At 55.6% G+C, this 19,745-nt stretch overlaps 8 protein-coding genes across 8 annotated transcripts in view; 4 read left to right on the top strand and 4 right to left on the bottom strand.

Moving 5' to 3' along the window:
- Positions 1 to 170: 170 nt before the first annotated feature.
- On the bottom strand, positions 171 to 2,399 carry SODALDRAFT_81761 (hypothetical protein). The gene is made up of 2 exons (XM_028615712.1): positions 1,017 to 2,399; positions 171 to 961 (listed from the first exon to the last, which is right to left on the bottom strand). Exons 1-2 carry the CDS (start codon positions 2,022 to 2,024, stop codon positions 209 to 211), a joined length of 1,761 nt encoding a protein of 586 aa, XP_028462442.1. The 5' UTR covers positions 2,025 to 2,399; the 3' UTR covers positions 171 to 208.
- An 842-nt stretch (positions 2,400 to 3,241) lies between these two features.
- Positions 3,242 to 5,127, top strand: SODALDRAFT_318060 (delta-aminolevulinic acid dehydratase). The gene is made up of 2 exons (XM_028609369.1): positions 3,242 to 3,809; positions 3,903 to 5,127. The coding sequence occupies exons 1-2, from the start codon at positions 3,567 to 3,569 to the stop codon at positions 4,809 to 4,811; spliced, it is 1,152 nt and encodes a 383-aa protein (XP_028462441.1). The 5' UTR covers positions 3,242 to 3,566; the 3' UTR covers positions 4,812 to 5,127.
- Positions 5,128 to 5,158: 31 nt separating this feature from the next.
- Positions 5,159 to 5,517, top strand: SODALDRAFT_382215 (hypothetical protein; the record flags this gene model as incomplete). Its single annotated transcript, XM_028615215.1, has 2 exons — positions 5,159 to 5,210; positions 5,316 to 5,517. 2 exons carry the CDS (start codon positions 5,159 to 5,161, stop codon positions 5,420 to 5,422), a joined length of 159 nt encoding a protein of 52 aa, XP_028462440.1. The 3' UTR covers positions 5,423 to 5,517.
- Positions 5,518 to 6,156: 639 nt separating this feature from the next.
- Positions 6,157 to 10,155, top strand: SODALDRAFT_337848 (hypothetical protein; the record flags this gene model as incomplete). Its single annotated transcript, XM_028612729.1, has 3 exons — positions 6,157 to 6,171; positions 7,252 to 7,662; positions 7,705 to 10,155. 3 exons carry the CDS (start codon positions 6,157 to 6,159, stop codon positions 10,153 to 10,155), a joined length of 2,877 nt encoding a protein of 958 aa, XP_028462439.1.
- Positions 10,156 to 11,311: 1,156 nt separating this feature from the next.
- SODALDRAFT_337847 (vacuolar protein sorting-associated protein) lies at positions 11,312 to 12,979 on the bottom strand (the record flags this gene model as incomplete). Its single annotated transcript, XM_028612728.1, has 1 exon — positions 11,312 to 12,979. The coding sequence occupies one exon, from the start codon at positions 12,977 to 12,979 to the stop codon at positions 11,312 to 11,314; it is 1,668 nt and encodes a 555-aa protein (XP_028462438.1).
- An 891-nt stretch (positions 12,980 to 13,870) lies between these two features.
- Positions 13,871 to 15,960, bottom strand: SODALDRAFT_329496 (FAD dependent oxidoreductase). The gene is made up of 2 exons (XM_028610967.1): positions 15,567 to 15,960; positions 13,871 to 15,281 (listed from the first exon to the last, which is right to left on the bottom strand). The coding sequence occupies exons 1-2, from the start codon at positions 15,828 to 15,830 to the stop codon at positions 14,007 to 14,009; spliced, it is 1,539 nt and encodes a 512-aa protein (XP_028462437.1). The 5' UTR covers positions 15,831 to 15,960; the 3' UTR covers positions 13,871 to 14,006.
- Positions 15,961 to 16,617: 657 nt separating this feature from the next.
- SODALDRAFT_329494 (hypothetical protein) lies at positions 16,618 to 18,195 on the top strand. The gene is made up of 2 exons (XM_028610966.1): positions 16,618 to 17,771; positions 17,882 to 18,195. The coding sequence occupies exons 1-2, from the start codon at positions 17,072 to 17,074 to the stop codon at positions 18,001 to 18,003; spliced, it is 822 nt and encodes a 273-aa protein (XP_028462436.1). The 5' UTR covers positions 16,618 to 17,071; the 3' UTR covers positions 18,004 to 18,195.
- The window catches only part of SODALDRAFT_302079 (hypothetical protein), a 2,405-nt gene continuing 746 nt past the window's right edge, over positions 18,087 to 19,745 (bottom strand). The window contains exons 2-4 of the mRNA XM_028608918.1: positions 18,950 to 19,668; positions 18,723 to 18,835; positions 18,087 to 18,628 (exon numbers count right to left, since the gene is read on the bottom strand). Of these exons, the coding sequence (XP_028462435.1) occupies positions 18,465 to 18,628; positions 18,723 to 18,835; positions 18,950 to 19,668 (996 nt within the window). The 3' untranslated portion in view covers positions 18,087 to 18,464. The remainder of the gene's footprint in view (positions 18,629 to 18,722; positions 18,836 to 18,949; positions 19,669 to 19,745) is intronic.

The following is a 19,745-nucleotide window of genomic DNA, read 5'->3' as shown; positions in this document are numbered from 1 at the left end:
TCTGACGGATAATAGACCGTGCAAGCGGAGTAAGCGCGTGCCAGCTATCATCCGTTGCCGGCTAAGAGGAGCACACTTTATACCGACCCAACCCCTCCAGACAAAAGAAAAAATCCCCAGACATGCATCTTGATTCTACTTGCACAACCCTCCTTCGAGTTTCTACTCGTACACGCCTCCACCCGATGGGAAGAAGTTAAACCCAGTGTTAAAATAGGGCTAGTTCATCAACCTCGCATGCCTTAGGATCCTGGGGGTGGTTGACGAGACCAAGACGAGGATCTGAGCGCGTTGATCCATGTGGGCAAGGAATCCGTGTCTTGCGGGTCGACACAGGAGTCAGGCTCTCTTCGCCCTCTTCGGTCTTGCCTCCTAGGCGTCTAATTGGCTGATTTTTGTCCCGGGGAGCCAGTGTCTCGCGAGAGGACCAAGGCCGGGGCATGGGGCGAGCAAGCTCGTCTAGATCATCTTCTCTTCGGCGAAAGCCCAGTTCCCGCAGCCGAAAAGCCATGCCATCTAGGTCTGACTTGCTGGGCGACGGGTGCTTCTTGGTTAAAACCTCTGGATCTCCTGGGCGTAGCTGAATAGGCGGAGTAATATTCAGAGACCGAGAAGAGCGGGCGAGCTTAGACCCGACCACACGTTCGTGTTTAGTCGAACTGCTAGACTCTCTCGGCGGGGCCATGGCAGGGCTCGTGCCTAGTTTTATGCGCTTTATAGGTGGGCTTTCATCAAATCGAAAGGCTTTTTTGCGGCGGAGGCGCGGGGTCGATGCAGCAAGCGGGAGTTCTGGTAAGACTCCCTCAAGGTCATCATCGAATTCCGTGGTGTTCTCAAAGGGATTCGACTCTGCAGCTGGCAAAACGACTTCACCGTTGAAAGCGAGCTGGATCGGGTTGGGACTAGGAGGCCAACCAGTCGCCAGAGGCTTAGTGGACGACGGAATGGGAATTCTGTCAGACTGATAAACGTTAGCGAACGAAGCTTTGCCTCCGGCCCAGATCTCGCGTACTCACCAAGTCTACTGTAGCTACAGGAGAGTGTGCGTCTGTTATTGCATCAGGGAAATATTGCGGGACGTGAAGGTTTCGAAAAGGATGCGGTAAACCCGTGTAACCCCCCTGTAGCTCCATAGGTGCGGATATCTTGAGTATATTAGTGGCCGGTTCCGATCCTTTGCCTTGAATACGGCTCCAGACATCAGAAACCTTTGTTGAGATCCGCTGGGACAATCGCGCGACTCTAGAGCGCCGTGGAGTAAACGGTTCCTTTGAGGAATTGGAAGCCGCCATCCTGCCCCGTTCAGAAAGCATGCCCCTTAGCTTTTGTTGGGCATCGCGCTGGTTAGTGACACTGTTCATGATTTGAGCACCACTGGCCCCATGGAGAGGTGCTGTGCTGGACGTCGGCAGGCGACCTGGTAAGCCGCGACGTTGGGAGCGTCGCTTTGGTGGCTGGTTGGGACCCCGTTCGTTGAACTGGGGCTCCTGCAAGTCCAAGTGAGGTGTAGGTATCGAGTCTAATGGGCCACTTTCGCTTGAATGAACGGGGGGATGAACTTGGCCTCGAGTGGGATGAAAGAACGTCTGGGGGGGACACCCGGGGAAGGGACGACGGCTCTCTGCACTTCGGGGATCGAATGGATCTTGACTCGAGAAACTACGCAGGACCCGCAGGTGCTTGTCACTGTGCAGGGGCTCATTAAGACCGCGGGGCACTAGGCACGACTCCGACTTGACGAGCATCCTCGATGATGCGCGAGCAGCATAGTTGGTCGGATGCGATGCGAGACCATTGGGATGGCGCTTTTCCGGGGTTGGACTGTCTAGAAGTGCACTTGCCAGCCTGTCGAAGGCATCTCTCTGGATGTCAGGGGTTAGCGGTTGGGAGGCTGGAGGGGTTCCTAAGATGCTGTTAGAAGTGCCCCGAAGACATCGAGAGCCTAGGTGAAGACGTGTACCAGCCCCGATCTCCAACTGTTGTGCTTTCTTATGTGCACCCGTCCCATGTTTCCGGGGTGACATGGCGGAGCAAATATACAGTACCCCGGAACATATGGACTGTCTATGGATTGTTGTTAGGTTAAAAGAGTGTGGGAGGGAACCAGAAAGGATCGTAAGCCGCGTAGAACCCGGATCAGGGCGGCGGAGATTTAGATATGGGGGAGTACAAAACTAGAGAAGGTGAGCAAGTGATGGAAGAGATGACGGATTGGAAGGTAAAGGAGTGTGAAAGTTAGGTGGGTGGGTAAGGTAAGGTAAGGTAGGTAAGGCAGGCAAGAACTTGAGAAGGCAGGCAGAGAATAGAGTAGGTATGCTCCAAGGCGGCAAGCACGACTTGACCTGCCTATCTCCTTCCTCGGCCGACCGAGACAAGTCCCTAAAGAGTGCAAGAGGTAACATGCACAGAAGGTAAGGTAAATACAGTGAGATGGATTGCAGGTACGTATATATTCTGGCTCGACGAGGAGTGAAAGTTGAGAGGCTAGGTAGTATGGCATCCATCACATCTCTGGGTGCATCTCGCAAGAAGAGTAGTTAGGCTGTGACGGGAAAGGCGAATCAGCATGAAAAAGAGAACAAAAAAATGGAAGAAGAATAAAAGCCCAAAGTGACACTTATTCCAAGATTTTGGGAAAGGTCGATCCATCGAAATGGAGGCTAAATGCTCGTCACATTAAGTCGACTCAATGGGCCACATAGGCCCAGGAGCCCGTCCCGTCCCGGTGTTATCGTGTCATGCGACTGCCGCCTAGGTAGACCAAGGGAGCCTTGATGTTTGATAATAGAAGAGATGACCCTCAACGAGACGTGGAAGGTTCAAAGTGGCCTAGTTTTAGTTGTCGACGAACAACACTTCGTTGCCGTATGCATCTTCGATTGCTGCGTAATTACAGGGTGAACGTTGAGGAGTGGCTTACCTTAGTTCGAGAAGTCTGTGTAGGTAGTTGGTTTACGGAGTATTTTCGGTATTTTTGTTGGGTCTACGTCTACGGAATGCGAAGCACAAAGTAGTACGGTACGTGCTTTAGGTTGTTTGATCAGATAAGGTAAGCAGCCGGTCTGGGATTAGGATCAGCCAGCTTTTGATTGGCAAACCGCGCACGGATCATATTTGATGCGGGGGAACTCCGCACGGGCCCAGTCATCTCGTCGGTCTTGGCTTCCTGTCGCAGCCGAGAGCGTTTCCGTTTTAAGAAGCCCCCCTTGTACACGGGAACAAAAAAAAGTCAGCCGAGGGCCTCGCCGACAAGTGGCGGAATCCTTGACTCCGAAACGCGAACGTTGCTTTTTATCGATTCACAAATATCCCCTCCTTGTGGACGTTATTTTCTCTCTTTTTAACCCTACGGCCTCCATCATAATATCAATTGCCCTCTTGTCCTCGAGGGAATTGCCTCCGGCCGGTTCAGCACCTAGACCAAAGGAGTTGCTCTTCGAGTTACATTACCAGCCATCCCACGACGAAGGGAATCAATCTTCGTCTGCCCCTCCCATTCTGTCGCTCAATTAACACCTGTCTTCCCCATTATCGCCCCTACGCACAACCATTCGTCCACAGTCACAATGTCTTTCTCCAGCCTTGTGCAAGATCTCAGCCTTCGCGATTCCGCTTCCTCGCGCAGACCCCGTGGCATCGCCTCGGCGTCGACCATCGACGACCGCGCGTCGCAGGTGTCCCGCGCCATGTCCTACACCAGCACGGCCGCGACGAGCGTGAGCATCTCGGGCGATATCTCCAGCCAGTTGCATGGTGGCTACTTCCACCCACTGGCTCGGTCGTGGCAAGCCGAGCGCCAATTGACAAAGGTAGACCTCTTCTCTTCGCAAGCATTTGTCCGGCACGTAATATGAGTGGACGGACCCCTTGGCTGACTTGGGATTGTTTTGTTCCTCCTTTAGTCTATGCTGATTTACCCTCTTTTCATTTCCGACAATGACGACGACGAAACCCTCATCCCCTCCCTCCCTGGCCAGTATCGCCGGGGCCTGAACAAGCTCTTGCCGTTCCTTCAAACCCTGGTCAGCAAGGGCCTGCGGTCCGTCATGCTCTTCGGGGTCCCGCTCCAACCTGGCACCAAGGATGCGCTCGGCACCGCCGCCGACGACCCGGACGGCCCCGTCATCCGGGCCATCCGCCTGCTTCAACAACGTTTCCCCCAACTCTTCATCTGCGCCGACGTCTGCCTCTGCGAGTACACCTCCCACGGCCACTGCGGCATCCTCCGCGAGGACGGCAGCCTGAACAACGGGCTGTCGATCGACCGCATCTCGGACGTGGCCATCGCCTACGCCCGCGCGGGGGCCCACTGCGTGGCGCCGTCGGACATGAACGACGGCCGCATCCGGGCCATCAAGCTCAAGCTCATCGAAGAGGGCATGGCCCACAACACGACCCTCATGTCCTACGCCGCCAAGTTCTCGGGCTGCCTCTACGGGCCCTTCCGGGACGCCGCCGGCTCGGCGCCCTCGTTCGGCGACCGCAAGTGCTACCAGCTCCCGCCCGGCGGCCGGGGCCTCGCGCGCCGGGCCATCGTGCGGGATATGAACGAGGGGGCCGACATCATCATGGTCAAGCCGGCCGGCCAGTACCTGGACATCATCAGCGATGCCAAGGAGCTGGGCCGGGATCTCCCCGTGGCGGCGTACCAGGTCAGCGGCGAGTTCGCCATGATCCATGCGGGTGCCAAGGCCGGCGTTTTCGATCTCCAATCCATGGCGTTCGAGTCGACCGAGAGCATCCTCAGGGCGGGAGCGACGATTGTGATCTCTTACTTTACGCCTGAATTTTTGGATTGGCTTTCTACTTGAGCTCTGAGCTCTGAGCGACTGAGCCACGAGGACACGAGAAGGGATTTTTAAGACGGAAATTGCGTATGTAGACAGGCGTTCTTGGGGGCCGGGAGTACACAGAGCTAAAGGTTTACGGGCATATTGATTATGATAATGCATCTGGGGGCTGGGGTCCTTAGCTCGCCTTGTCTTCCTTCGGACTTCTATGAGGTACATGATTGCCGTAATGCGATGCATGGCTAAGGTAGTTCAGCGTAAGGCACCTTATGTAGGCACTCGCGGACTCGTACCCGTATATTCGTACATAAGGTATTTAAGAACACAACCCCCACCCAATCCACACTCTCGAGTCCTGTTCGTGCAGCATGGTTGGGACATCAGCAAACCACGGCGGGGAACCAACCATCCTGCTTTCAAGTGAGTATCTTCAGCCATCCCAAGGCTGCTATAGCTACCCTAACTATCCCGGGCCCGGGCTTGCGCACGATGAGATGGCACTTTGGCTACTCGATCACGGCGCAGACCTGAATATCCGGGCGTACATCGACGAAACGCCATTATCCTACGGTGTGCGGTACGCCTCTCCCCGCCTAATCAATGAGTTTCTCCGTCGAGGCTGGTCATTCTGAAATTGTCAGAGTCTTGAGAAACCAGAAGAGTAATGAGAAGTTGTAGGAATAAGGCGATGTGCGGCGGGCATTGTCGCAAAAGTGAAGCAAAACAGAGGGACAACAGTTTGCAGTGTCTGGATTCCTTTTGGTTGTATCCGTACTCCGTACTTGGGATGTCTTTCTCATAAGGTAAGGTAGGTAAGGTACCTACTATTACTTAATACGAGGATTGAAGTCGATTAATTGATACAAAAATACGTATCTACCTGATTGAAACCCACCGATATGGCGGGATACTTTACACGTAATTAAGTTGTATGTTCCTGGGCTAGCGCAGCGACTAGAATACACGTGTAGAGGACTCCTCCGGCTATGTAGCAACCTATCCGACCAGCAGGAAAGCCCGGGTCTTGTCAACTGAATTTTCCCTCTTCTGGCTTTGTTTGTTTGTTTATTTTGAACTCGAGTAACCAGTGAGAAAGGGGAAGAAGAATAAAGTGGAATAATCCAGACGTGAATCAAAACATCTGCTGCCATTCTATCAACCTTAGTGGCCGATAGACGGTGGGGGGTGGGGCGGGTTCATTTTAGAGCCTAAGGTACGGATATTTAAGTGGCTTGCCAAAGTCACTTTATGAGAAGATACTCAAGCTTCCCCGCAAGAATATACGGGGGACCTGGTGTAGCAGCTCTCGCTGGTACAACGGTACCAGTAATTACAACAGGGGTCAACAACAGCCCTCCAATGGGGGATGTCGTCCACTGGAGTCCGACCACCTGGACAGGCCAGGCACGACCCACGAACCACTTTAACGTGACGCGTCGTTGACCACTGGGTACCTTTTCAGCGAGCTTCAGTGGGAGTCTACTTCGTCCATACAGTGCACCCATCCCATGCCCGGCCCGTGCCAGCGCGTCCGCACCCCCGCCCTCGAACTCGACGCAAGTCGTCGCCTTCGCCTCGAATCCATTACCACCCCAAACTCTTTCTGCCTTCGATCCTCAGGTTCCCACCACCATCATCCATCCACACTTCCACCTCGAAGAATCACCTCTCCTGTCATGTTTGTCCGTGCATGACCCCCGCTAAATGACAACAGAAGATAACGACTCATCCAGCAACGAGAGGCCTCTAGTGTCTCTTCTGTCCCTCAAACGCCCTTCAACCTGTCGTTCGAACCCAACCACCCCGCCATTACCAGTATTTCTCCATCTCGTCGACACGGCTACTCCGATTCCCATCGGTCTGCGAAATCAAGGCGACCATCACCATCCATTTCAACGAATTCCCGCGTCACTGTCTTGTCTGACTCCGACTTCACACGATCCTTGCGTCCTCTCTTGTCCTGTTCAAAATAACCAACCCTACGTCCCGAACGACCGCCTTGAAATATCCCGAGTCCGCCTTCTTGTCGTCGCCGTCCCGCTACTCCCCGCCCTCTTCCTCTCTTGCCCGTCTAGTCCAAATCGGGTGAGTGCTTGCCTACCTTCGAGCGCGCCTTGCGCTGCAGTCCAATCGGCCACCATCTTCAATTCCCACCCTGGAGGGACAACCCGGGACTCCCTTCTTGGATACTCGCAGCTTACAATGTCCTATTAGGTTGTTGCAATGTACTAGGCCTTTCTGCTCGCGACCCAGCTGGCCCATTTTGGGGCCGCATTGGGAACCTGCGGCTGCCGATCCTACAGTACTCGACGTGCGACGGCTCGCTATATATCTCTCTATTCCTCCGCCAGAACATAACCTCCCTCCACCGACCTCGTCATTCCTAAAAATAAAAAAACTTCATCCCCGATATTCGAATCCCGGGAAATGAATGCCGCCGTCGCAAATGGCGGCACCACAGTTTGATCCACCTCTTCCCGGCTCCTCTTTCTTCAATATATACAACGATGCGGAACCCGCCCGAAACCCAGTCGACCTGCCAGCTGGAGGATGCAACTTCGTGGACTTGACACCCGGTGCTAACGGGACAAAGTGTGGATGCCGTCGTTTTTGGAGCCGCTTCGCCGCTGGGAGGGCCTACGCTGACAACCTGGGCTCCGATCACTCCGCCTGGTGTATGTGTAGCCACCATGCCTGCTATCATGATGATGACCGCGCTCCCGAGACTCCTACGTCTGCTCGTCCCACTCTTGGCCAGGAAAATGAGAGACCCAAGGTAGCCCGGGAGCCCTTAAGTCCAGTGGTTCAGGAAGCATCTTTCCGTTTAACTACCGGGTTGCCCGACCCCCTGGACTTCTTGAATCAGGATGCCGTCTTTGCGACATCGCCACAAACCAGATTCGAGGAACAAAAGTCCAGACAAGGTAACCTGCCCAGCCAACAAGCAAGCTCCGGGTTGCCAGATACGTTACGTTGGGGAGGCTCGGTCCAGCAGTCTCAGCCGGCCAACTCGGCGCTGCCTCCCATCCCGCCGCAATGTTTGATTGCCTCCCAAATCAGCTCGACCACGTCTAGTCAATCTCGCTATCTCCGCCCCTTCGCCGGAAGGGGCCTCCGGACACTAAGTGGTGTCGCCCAGTCTAATCCCAGGTCCCCACTCCAGGATAAGTCCCAGGATATCCAGGCAGCAACAACAGCCGCTCAGCAGGATGCCGGTGGAGACCACACTATGCTCGAAGCTGACGATCCTCCTCTGTCGGCTGCCAACACACCTCGCGGCCGCCCACAAGACCCGATTATTGAGGATAGGCCGGCCTCCGATATATTCGGAGGACCCTCACGGCAAACTTTCCAGCACTTATCGGACACCGTTCAAGGGCATGAGCAGCGCCTAGACCGCTTAGAAAACGTCTCCTTCTCGGCCGGGGGACACGACGAATGTCACGACAAGCATGACTCGACAGACCTCCGCGTTACCGATCTTGAAGTGCGAGTCGAAGAAGTCGAGAGGCTTTTGAACGACACGAGCAGCAACGGGACCGCGCGTCAAGTCCGTCGTCGCCCGGGCGCTGATGAGTCTACAAACAGTGTCGTCTCCGTTTCGACCAACGCCACCTCCCGAGCCGCCGAATCCAGCGAAGTCTTCAGTCATCTTCAGTCGCTGCAATCACAGATTCTCCAGCTCCGCACATATATGCCGTCGTACATGCATGCCTGGGAGGTAGAAGTCGTTTTTCTCCCTTTCCCACTGAGGCGTATATGGCAGGAGAGGTACGACTTTAAGACGGAACTCACCCTCCATATGGACGAGTGGACGCAGCTGCCCAACACACATAGTGCCGCGAGCATGAGGGCACAGTCTCCGTTTTGCGGCGACTGGGCCGAGGCCGGCCGGGACCACGACTGGCTCCTGCCTAAAGCTTGTGGCCCTCGCAGCATCATCGATAAGCGTCTGAGGAGCCGTGGCCTCGTCAGGACCATCTCGGTCAAGGGCCCCGACGCTAGGAGTGTTCAGGCGGCCATCCATGCTGCCTTTGGCGACAACTTGTCGGACATGTCGGCTGCGGCGCCACCACCTGCATCCCGGCGTCGAAGCGTCGACGGCAAGATTGCCAGGTTTCTCGGTCTACAGAACCCATGGGTACCACTTCGCAAGATTCACAAGGACTCTCGTCTCCGTTTTCTGGCACCGGCCGAGATGGTCACGCCAGCGCTCTGGGATGCAACCTTTCTGAATTCCGTGGTAATGCGGTCATCCGAGCCACGGCTTTTCATCACGCACCCGGAGGCCTACCTGCAAGACGCGCACGCATTTAACTCGGGCTGGACATGGCAGAAAATCCGCGAGTTGAGCCGAGTCTATCCCGACTCCTCCCATTCAGCGGCAGCACTTCAAGTCCCAGAGGCCGATGCTCTCGAGGACTACTGGAATTGGAACGAGCAGCTGGACGAGCCCGCCAGTGCTCAGTCCTCACTCAACCTCCGCCAAGCCAGACAGCGCATCTCTCTCTCGCCGTCTCAGCACTTCTTCACCTTGAAGTCGTCTCTGCGCTCTCCCAGCCCCTTCGTCTCCCGCCGACAGACACCGTCCGTAAGGGAACCCCAAGTGTCTCGACCCCTTCGCATCCGCACTACTTCCATGCCTCCATCGGCCCTGAAATCCTTCTCGCCATCCATAGCAAAACGCCGGGTCGCGTCCTATGGTCAGCAGCGGAACGAAGGCGGTTCTGCCCAGGGCCATGCCCTCAGTAGCCCTTCTGCTGCCACGGCTCTCAAGCGGAAGCGGACTCGCTCACCCAGCCGCCCCCGCAACACTCCTCGTTGGACGGCCTCCCCTAGCCCGGCGCTGGCTGGGTTTATCAGTGACGAGTGGCCGCCACATCATCAGGCTCGTGGAGTGACGCCGCTTTATTATGCCACGCCCTTCAGTAACGCGCCGCCTACCGACGCTCGGCCGCGACACAATCCCGCTATGGGGGATGGTGATACGTCCGACGGGCATGACGAGGAAGACGTAGACGTCGGCAGCACTACCCCCCACCACGACCATGGCGATGGCATGAGCCATTTTGACGGCGATGCACGGGCTCGGGGGATGCTTGTGGAGAATTCCCGTGACGTGCTGCAGCCTCGGCAGCTGCAGCCCGAGGATGAGCCATGGCCGGGCATCGAAGACCTGGACCACGTCTCTGACGGGGAGAACATCGATCCCTTGTTCTCCCCCGCTGCAGAGGATGATGACGACGCCACCTCTGTCGCCAGCAGCCAGCCGTCGGAGTACCCCAGCACAAACCGGGGATGGGAATTACCCGGCGCCGATCACGACATGGACTTTGACATTCACGAGGACGATGACCGATCATAAAACGCAGTTTAGTACCTGAACCAACGGTTCGATGGGCGATTTTTTTGGGTTGGGCGTCTTTAATACGGTTTTACGCAGCGATCTTGGAGGGGCTTGAATCTCAGGGGCATACCATTTACTTTTGGTATACGGGACGTGGCGTTCAGGAGGCTATACTTACTTATACTATTTGCAGGGCAAGGGTTCGGCATGACCATTGGATTAGGATATAGAATCCTCCCACGATCACCTCCGTTCATTTTTACTGGTTGCGACTCGGGCTTAGAAGAGCGTGGAAGACCATTGCTCAGACTTGGAGGGGAGGGTGTAGATCTTTTCGTTGGCGTCTTTGAGACACGAAAGGTCGCCGCCGGGCTGTATCACTACCTTGCGACTCACGAGAGTCGCACTCCCCTCTCTCAACCTCATTCTCCCCCCAATTATATAGATGCCATCTCAACACTATCTATAACGAAATACTGACCGATATGGTCATGGCCTTTTTATTTTTATCGTATCACATGGTGTTTTCTGGCGATGACCCCGTTGACGTCGTCATCACCCCATCAGCACAGTCACAATAAGAAATCCATAAAAGAAGGAGCAAGTCTATTGAACGGCGCTGATCGCCGGCACGGGTATAGGTGTGATAGGGTATGAGGGTTCTAACCAAATCCTGAGGCAGGCTCGCGGCCGCAACCTATAAGAGCAGGGGCTCGACATATACAAACGCCGTGTGGACCACCGCTGCCGAAGAAACAACAGGCAATAACTGAACGCCCCGATTCTAAAAGAGAAAAGAAGACGCTTTCCCGCCGAATGATAGTATACCTACCGATCTGCCAGACGACTTGTCCGGGTGGGCGAGGTGGCCAATGTCTTTTTCGTCTTCTTTTGCTCTTTGTCTTGTCTATAAACCAAACGAAGGCTGAAACCGTGTGTTGTGTGTAATACATGAAAGCGGCAAGTCGTTTTGTTCGTCGTAAAAGAGTGTACTGTACGTATCCTGTCCATAGGATTCCCGAGTCGTGGTCTATATTCCGGATAATTTGTGATGATAGGGATATTTGTCTTTGAATTCATGAAGTCAAGGGACAGCCTTAAAACTGAAGGCTTGGGGAAGGAAAAAAAAGAAAAAAAAAGAAAGAAAGAAAGAAAAAGACCCCGTTCCTCCACGTCAGCCATACCAGGTCTGACCGGGCTCAAGAGTCTCGAGAATGCGACAGCCGTCAGCCGTACAGAGTCTCTCGCGGCCGAGGCGCTTGAACTTGGGGCCCAGCGGCCCGGTGACATAATGATATTGGCTGAAGAGGCGCCACTGGCGACGGTCGGCGAGGGAATACACCTGGTCGCCCCAAGGCCCGGCAAAGTGAAACCAGCTGGTCGGAGCGTCCGGGTTCTCGGAGGTGGGCACGAGACTGGTAGCGTTGGCGTGACGGTGAGTCGAGAGCAGCTCGACCTCGCCGTCCAGATCGTCGTCGAGATCGAGCCCGTCATCGAGGTCCTGGACATGGTCGTACCAGTAGGAGTAGGTATTCTTGGAGGGATCCCAGAGGGGTCCGCGGTCGGTGACGTCCTTGAGCATGTTGAAGGGGAGGATGTAGGGGTGGTTCCCCGGCTGGGCGTACATGGCGTGGCTGCCGACGGCCGAGTAGATGACGGGCCGGCCGTCCATCTTCTCGACGGCTTCGTAGGTGTAGGCCTGGCCGCCCTCGTGCTCGGAGAAGAAGATGCCGCGCGGCTCGCCGTGTTCGAAGCGAATCAGACAATGCTCCCAGTCGGCGACGTGGTTGCCGAATCGGATGTTGAGGACGGTCTGGCCAAGGTTGTACGAGTAGAAAAAGAACCAGAAGGCGTCGACTATGCCGTTGCCTTTGTCTACGAGAATCAGGATAGCCGGTGCCTTGGAGTGCCCCTTTTCGTCAGGCTTGTGGGTGGTGGATGACGGTTCCGACACCATGGGTCGCTGGTCCCTGCGGGAAACCAACTGCGCATTGCGCCTGGATGCAAACGTATTCTTCTCCAAGCGACGGGGGTCGGAAATGCGGTGGACGGGGCTGTCGCGGGACGCATCAAACCAGGTGGTGTCGGTACCTCCTTCATGCTTGGACCGGCCACCTGGGGAATGGGTACCGGAGCTCTCGGCGCTACTGGAATCATCCTGGTCGTCAGACTCATCTTCCCAGGGCTCGGGAATGCCGACTTCGCTGTGCAGCCACGGGGGTCTTGATTCCACGTCTTCGGCGGCGGTCAGAAAGACACGACCGTCTTCCTCGTTTAGCTCATGGAGATTGGCGAGGACAGCGGTCCGATTCAAGGCGTCTTCTTCCAGGTAAGGAACCATATGCAAGACGTGTTCGGCGATATCGGCGGGCCAGAAATTCTCGCCCGAGTAAAGATGAACCAAGGGCGCATATTTGAGGACGTAATCGGGAATGCGGGAACGTGTTTCGTCCGAGTCGGAGTCGGAGTCGGAGTCGGAGTCGGAGCCCTGCGCCTGGGGGGAACGCCTCGTCCGGCGAGCGTTCTCCCAGCCTCGATGTCTGCCTTCCTCGTTGTACAGCGACCGAAGCTCCAGTCGGTCGGCGAAGAAATCATCGTCGGTGCCGTTTCCCCACGGCAATAGGGCGGCGGGGTCCCAGGTTAGGTGGTGGACACCGCAAAGGCTCAGCCACCTGCAGGCCTGTCGGTCGAGCCAATACGGACTGCTGCTGACCCATCTCTTGTCCCGGAGTTGTTTCTCTTGATCTGGGGGCGTCGGATCGAGATATCGAGGCAAAAACCAGGCCACGAAAGAGGCGGCAACGAAGAGGAAGACGATAATGGCGATGCGTCGTAAGTACATCGTGGTGGTTGGAAAGGAGGGTGGGCGACCGCCGTCAAGCCACTGTCATCTAAGAAATAGAAGAAAGAAGGAAGAAAAAAAAAAGGAAAAAAAAAATCAGAGAAGAGATGAGAGCAGGCAAGCCAAAAAGGACAGAGACACACAACTTGAGGAACGAGTCGGTGGGTGAGATGCAGCAAAGGGCGGACTGGACTACCCCGGCTACCTGGGCCAGCGAAGTCGGCGCGGGGCGGCGGCTATGGAACGGATTCGTGGAAGGGTTCCGAAAGGGAACGCATCCATAAGGTCAGGTACCAAGCGGACTGAGCGGGGGAAAGTTCTCTGCCGCTTGAACAGACACACGCCCAACCGCTTGGAAAATCCGCGAAAGAGTAAGATGAAGTGTTGGGGGGGATGAAAGGGAAGGAAACGAGTGAGGGTAATTATGCGTTGTCAGTTGTCCAGTTGTCAGCCAACGTGGTAATAACTTTGGTGGTCATTTGCCAGTTGGGCAAAAAGACAGAGAGGTACCCGCATGCGTGTTCCTCATATGTACCGCTACTTTATTACAGGAGTCTATAGTGTGAAGAGTAAGGTATCTATCTGTACCTTGTCAGCGGGAATGTCGGCACCGAGTGAGCACTAGGAGGAGGTGCATGTGGCGCATGTGTGACAAGTTCTTGACTGCGACACAAGTACCGATGCTCCTCGGACACCAAAGTGGGGCGGAGCGGGGAAGGGGGGGGGGGGGGGGAAACGGCCCCTCCAAGTTCCGGCTCCTCCGGAAACCCTTCTGTCGTTACCTACCTTATGAAATAAAGGAACTCAGGTAATAATTAATAATTAATTGCTCCGCACTTTTTGTACATACCTTACCTTATTAATAAGTAATTCGACGTTGAGTCTTCCAAGGTTCTTCCCTGACCAAGATCACAAGCTCGAGTCAACTGCCATTGAGCATTGATCACTTCGCTGTCAATTAAAGTAGGTACTCAGTAAGATCAGGGATACTTGCGGGCAATTATGTATCAGGATATTCATGCGAACCTCAAAGAAACATATTCTTATCGTCAGCCTCACGAACGGTGTCCATGCTCCTCACCCTTTCCACCCTTTCCTTGGTTACACGGAAGTCGTCTGGCAGCTCAACGCCATCCTCTTTCCCACCGTCACCACCATCACCACCACGACCACCCCCGCCCATCATCATGTTCACCACTGCCTTCGCACATAACGCTGCCTGCGGCATCCCGTGTCCCGTGTAGCCTGCCGCCACCCATAGGCCGTCTCCTCCCCCCAACCAGGCCGGCACCTCACCGACCCAAGGGCACCCGTCCCGGGAGAACCCCATGATGCCCGTCCACTCATAATCCGCCTTCATCTCCCCCTTTTCCTCCTCTCCCATCTCCCTATTATCCACCCTCTCCCTTTCTCCCTCCCCGCCTAACAACTGCATCGACCTCGCAAGCACGCGTCGGAGATACCTCGCTACCACTGGATCGACCCAGTCATCCGCGCTCACCCCAACCCCTTTGCCCGTCCCCCGGCTTCTCCCCCCGCCGAGTATCAACTCACCCCCGCCCCGAGGCCGCTGGATCAAGTAATCGTCCCGGATCGGCCCGTCGGGGGGCACTCCCATGAAGACGTAACTGTGCGACAGGGCATCCTGGCCCGGCCGCGGCACAAGCGCAGCCACCTGGCCGCGCACCGGCACGATGAGGTCCGAGAAGGCCCGCACCAGCCGGGACGTGTACCCGTTACACGCGAGGAGGACGCGCCGCGCCGCCACCTGTCCCCGAGGCGTGTGCACCATCCATCGGTACCCGTCGACCGCTCCGGCTCCCGCCCCGGCTCCGGCTCCCGCTCCGTCCAGCTTCTGGAGACAGGTGACCGGCGTGTTGGTCTGGAGGTTGAACCCCCTGTGCGCGCCGGCGCCGGCGGCCTTCCTTTCCCCCCCGAACCGCCGCAAGAGGTCCTCCAGCACCCAGCTCACGAGCTTGTAGGGCCAGCAGCTCGCCGCGGCCATCTGCACCACGGCCCCTACGGCCCCGGGAATGCGGAGATGGGCGAGCTCCTCGGCCGACCTGACGACGCGAGCGCCGGCGGCGAGCTGCGGGTGTGATCGGACAAGGTCCCCGAGACGGAGGGCCGCTTGGGCGAGGAGGTCCGGGGTGTAGAAGGCGTGGACACCACGAAGCGGGGTCCAGTCGCAAGGTATGCCGTGAGAGGCGACGAGGTCGTGGAGAAAAGCGTACGTTTGCACCTCGAAATGGGCTATCGCCGGGGCGAGGGCGGATACGTTGGGTTGGCAGTGGCCCCCGTTCTGATACGTACCGTTTTAGTGTGCCTGGAACCATTTGATAGCCAAGGTAAGGTAGGTAGAGGGAGAGAGAGAGAGAGAGAGAGAGAGAGAGAGAGAGAGAGAAACATTTATAGTATCAACGACGGCACGGGGGGAGTAAAGACAGTCAAGTTAAACCTCAACGCTTGGGGGCCCGAACAGACCGTAAAAGTTCCACTTGGAATGGCAAAGTCTCATCCAGGAATTCCGCCGAATACTGACTATGGGAGGCCAATTCAGCTACAGGGAACTTGCACAATCACTTACCCTTCCCGTAGCACCCCAGCAAGCCTCCCTCGCCTCAAGCATCAGCACTTCGGTACCATCCCCGACGCCCGGTTCCTTGAGAAACCGAGCTGCAAAGGCACCGGTAATGCCGCTACCGATAACGACCACGTCAGCCGTGGACGGGAGAGAGGGAGTCGTGCGGTGACCCAGCAGCACTTTGGACGGTTCTCTGTGCCAGTACGACCGCGTGCTGCGTTCGGAAGGGAGGTCGGCCTGGCCGTCCTGCAGCGTTATGCCTGTCATGGCCAGCTCGTTGGCGCCTAGACCTCACTTGGCTCGGTGGACAAGGTCGCGCGCCGTCTGTTCGGGGAATGGAGGGACGGCCAGAGTGATGCAGATGTGTCTGGAATTGACTAACAGAAAGGTCTCTGTCTGACGGTGAGATGTCAAAAGGGAACCGAACCCCCTCCATGTACCCCGTCTACGAAGATAAGGGTGTACCTCGGCAAGAAGTACCTTAGGTACTGTATTGGGGCAGGTACCTGGAGTCCTTCGTTGGCGAGAGCTGTACTCGTACCTGTAGTACCTGTATAGATGAATTACATAATAGCCTCAGAGGGTTGGCTGCTGCACTGACTTTTAGGTACTGTACTTCGTACTTCGTGCTGCGATTCGCCTGCTCTGGTACACCTCAAACTCGCCTTTTCACTTTACATGCTTCGCAGCTGAAAAACCTACCATGGAGTACCCTGAAGGTAAGAAAAGGAAGGTACCTTACCTTACAGAACTGCCTGCCCGGGCGGCGTGTGAGTGCAGGCGCCTGGGAACCATGGCCCTGGGACGGTCAACCCAGCCGTTCGAAATAGCACAGCCTCGTCATGCCCACATGATAGGTGGTGGCCCCTAAAAATAGCCATGCCGCCTGCGGGCTACAGGAGGCCGGCCACCAATATGCCTTGAGGGCGGCTACATACATAACTCGCCTGCGCCATTCCACGCGTATGCGTTATCTTGATTCGCTTCTCAACCTAAAGGCTAAAACGGCCCTCCTTTCCTCCGTCTCAAAATTCAAACCGTCAACGTATATAGGTCGTGCAAGTTGACATAATGGCAAGATCGAAATCCACCCTTTTCTTGTCCCACAGCCCTCGATTGTGTAGAAATGGGTGATACCTTGAACTGCGACGACTATGGGGACATCTCCTCCATACTCGCTGCCAGCCATCTTAACCTCGCCCAGCTCCTTGTATCATGTCCCCAAGCATGCGCCGTAATTGTCGGGTCGGGAAACCCAGACATTGCCGGTATTGGGGTATGAACCCTGCTGTTCCTCTTCTCTTGTTTTTTTCTCTTCTTTTTTCAAAAAGACCCGAGTTGATCTGCTCTGTCGAGATGAAGTGCTGAGACATAAAATCTCCATATAGGCAATGGTGGCATACACGATCCAAACCACTCTCTCCTTCTTAACCCCCATAGCAATATCAGTCTCCCTCTTCCTCCATCAAGAACCGTACCAGTCCTTCCGAGGTCTCTCGCAATCCTACATGACGTCCCAAGCCATCTTCGCCATGGCCGTCTCCATCTCATCCCTCGTCCTCCTCGTCCAACGCCCGCCCCTCATCGAACGAGACCTCATCGAGAAACTCGGCGCCTTCCAAGCCCTCTGCGCCCTCCAGGTCATCTACGTCCCCACCGTCCTCTCCCTCTCCGAAGGCGGCTTCGGACCGAACCGGACAAAGCGCCTGTGGCACCGCATCAAGCACAGCCCCTCGACGCGCAGGATCCTGACAAGTGTTATCATCCTGCCCCCCCTTCTCGGCGTCGCCATCGAGTACCAACCGGACAACCTCCGCTCACTCTACAACGACGCCGTGGCGAACCCGGCCGTCTGCCCGGACCATGTCATCACGAGAACGAAAGCCGTCGACGGTGCCGTCGTCGCCGTACTCGCGTTCGTTGTGGTCGTCAACGTCATCTTCACCGTCGCGAAGACCTTTTTCGGTTCGAATTCGACGCGTCGGTGGTTACTCGCTTACGGCATCGTCTCGGGTTACTCGCTCTGCGTGTCCCAGGCTCTCCAGCTGGGGTGGTTGTTTGATTATCGGACGCAGGCGAGGGACGTTGCCGGAGAGGAGTACGAAGATAATGAGTGGGGGTTTGGACAGGTGTTGGCTGTGTTCTCTTGGGCGCCTACTTTGATGGAGTGCGGTTATTGGTTTATCAAGACGTTGATCCACAGGCAAGGTACGATCTTTTCTTCTTCTTCTTCTTCTTCTTCTTCTTCTTCTTCAACAACAAAACAAGAAGGTTGTTATGCCCAACTGCTGGGTGCTGATAATATTTTGCGTGAGAAGATTCTTGGAGGTCTTGGCGAGATGTCAAAGAGTCACCCTGGGATCGGGACTATTGCAGTCAAAAGCGCAGTCAGGCGGGCGACGGCGCTACGGCTATACCGATGCTGGATTCGGAGAGATGACCGATCCATGTCAGACGATTGTGCCGACAATACCGGAGTGGGACGTGTACCTCTCACCAGCTCTCCTGCGGACTGATGTCTCAACGCTTCAATACAGGTCCTACGTCGTTTCATACCATGTCATGTCGCAATGTATTGTTTCTGACCGTCATGAGACTACCCATTCCTACCCGTTCGTACCTATTCCTACCCCAACTGGTTCCACTCCGATGCCGTGTCATGTCGCATCTCATTGAACTTAACGAGACGAAGTACGTCGAAAGAAATGGCAGTGTGTACACGGCCTCAGCACATGCCCCGGACGCCGGTAAGCTTCACCAGCATGCAAAGTAAGTGAGGAAAAGAGAAACAAACGAAAAAAAAGGGAAAGAGAGAAGAAAAACAAGAAAAAAGGAGAGTGATGGTAAAGAGAAGACCACTCCCGTCCAAAACTCCCCGTAGAGCTGTAGCTAGCTTTAACCCTACATCTTCTTTCTCTTGCCGATCTGGGCCGAGAAACCAGTCTTGATGGCGGTGACCGTCCGTCGAGAACCGCACGAGTTGCAGTTGACGAAGTAGAGACGGTTCTCTCCCTTGTTGAGCTCTGTGTTGGGCGACTTGCACGTCTTGCAAGTGACGTACTCGACTGCGAAGGTTGTTAGCAAAGGGAAGAAAGGGGGGGCTGGGCAGGAGGAGGAAAAGGAGGAAAAAAAAAAAAAAAAGGAAATAACAAAACATACTGATATATTTCCGCAACACATTCTCAATCTGCTTCTGTTGGAACCGACCCTTGATGACAAGACGACGGCTACCGTCAGTCGAACCAGAAGTACCCAACTCGGACAAGCAGTATCTGTTTGCGTCCTCGCGTTAGCAACTGTCTATGCATATGGAGACTTCCCTCGTTCTCTGCATTTCTCTGTCCTCTCTTATCGACATATTTGACTCATTTCGGGGTATGACGTACTGAGTGAGATGCTCCTCTGTCCGCTTCATGCGCTTGGCGATCTCGGCAAGGTTGGCGAAGATGGTCTTCTTGTTTCCTTCACGCATACACTGCGGGGGAGGAATCTTGTAGCTCTTGGATCCACTCAGGGCGTGGTCCGGGTTCCGCTGCGAGAGCTGGTGGAAGAATCTGTCCAGAAGGAGCGTGTAGCTCAGGGGTCTGGTCTCATCGTGTGCCCAGATGCCGGTGCCGGCATCCATGTCGCCCTCGTCGGCCGGCTCTTCCGCTGCGGCGCCCTCCTCCGTTTTACCCTCGAGCTCGAGCGCCTTGAGCTTGGCGGCGAATTCGTCCTCTTCGCCCTCCTTGGGCGCCTTCTTCTTCTTCTTCTTTTTTATGGTAAGGTCAAGCCCACCATCCTCGGCGCCGGCACCGGTATCCTCGCCACCTTCCTCGTCATCGTCCTTGGGGACCTTCTTCTTCTTCTTCTTCTTCAGTGTCAGGTCCAGCCCGCCATCATCGACCGCGGCGGGAGTGGTCTCGTCACCAGCTTCAGATGAGGGATCAGTAAATGCTCCAAGAGCTGCGGAAAGCGGCGGCGTACGAGGCGTGTGGGACTGGGCCGTGTCCTTGGTCTCATCCGGAGTGTTGACCATGGTGATAGAACCGTCGGCGTCGACGACTACTCGCTCGTTGGTGAAGGCGACTGATTTGCGTTGTTTGCGTTCGGGCAGAGGAGCGTCCTGAAGGGAAAACGAGAGACTGTGAGTAGTGGGTTCGCTAGCGCGCAGAATTATCTCGAACCAAAAATCCAAAACAG

This window comes from Sodiomyces alkalinus (genome assembly GCF_003711515.1).
Source record: "Sodiomyces alkalinus F11 unplaced genomic scaffold SODALscaffold_16, whole genome shotgun sequence".
Classification (NCBI taxonomy): domain Eukaryota; kingdom Fungi; phylum Ascomycota; class Sordariomycetes; order Glomerellales; family Plectosphaerellaceae; genus Sodiomyces; species Sodiomyces alkalinus.
Note: the sequence above shows the minus strand (reverse complement) of the source record. Positions and strands in the feature narration are given on the sequence as shown.

Excerpts from the sequence above, each read along its gene's own strand:
- SODALDRAFT_81761 (XM_028615712.1), bottom strand. The coding sequence starts at position 2,024 with ATGTCACCCCGGAAACATGGGACGGGTGCACATAAGAAAGCACAACAG. Across the intron at positions 962-1,016 it reads CTGTAGCTACAGTAGACTTG|TCTGACAGAATTCCCATTCC; the intron begins GTGAGTACGCGA and ends AACGTTTATCAG.
- SODALDRAFT_318060 (XM_028609369.1), top strand. The coding sequence starts at position 3,567 with ATGTCTTTCTCCAGCCTTGTGCAAGATCTCAGCCTTCGCGATTCCGCT. Across the intron at positions 3,810-3,902 it reads CCGAGCGCCAATTGACAAAG|TCTATGCTGATTTACCCTCT; the intron begins GTAGACCTCTTC and ends TTCCTCCTTTAG.
- SODALDRAFT_329496 (XM_028610967.1), bottom strand. The coding sequence starts at position 15,830 with ATGACAGGCATAACGCTGCAGGACGGCCAGGCCGACCTCCCTTCCGAA. Across the intron at positions 15,282-15,566 it reads GCTGGGGTGCTACGGGAAGG|AACGGGGGCCACTGCCAACC; the intron begins GTAAGTGATTGT and ends GGTACGTATCAG.
- SODALDRAFT_329494 (XM_028610966.1), top strand. The coding sequence starts at position 17,072 with ATGACGTCCCAAGCCATCTTCGCCATGGCCGTCTCCATCTCATCCCTC. Across the intron at positions 17,772-17,881 it reads GACGTTGATCCACAGGCAAG|ATTCTTGGAGGTCTTGGCGA; the intron begins GTACGATCTTTT and ends TTGCGTGAGAAG.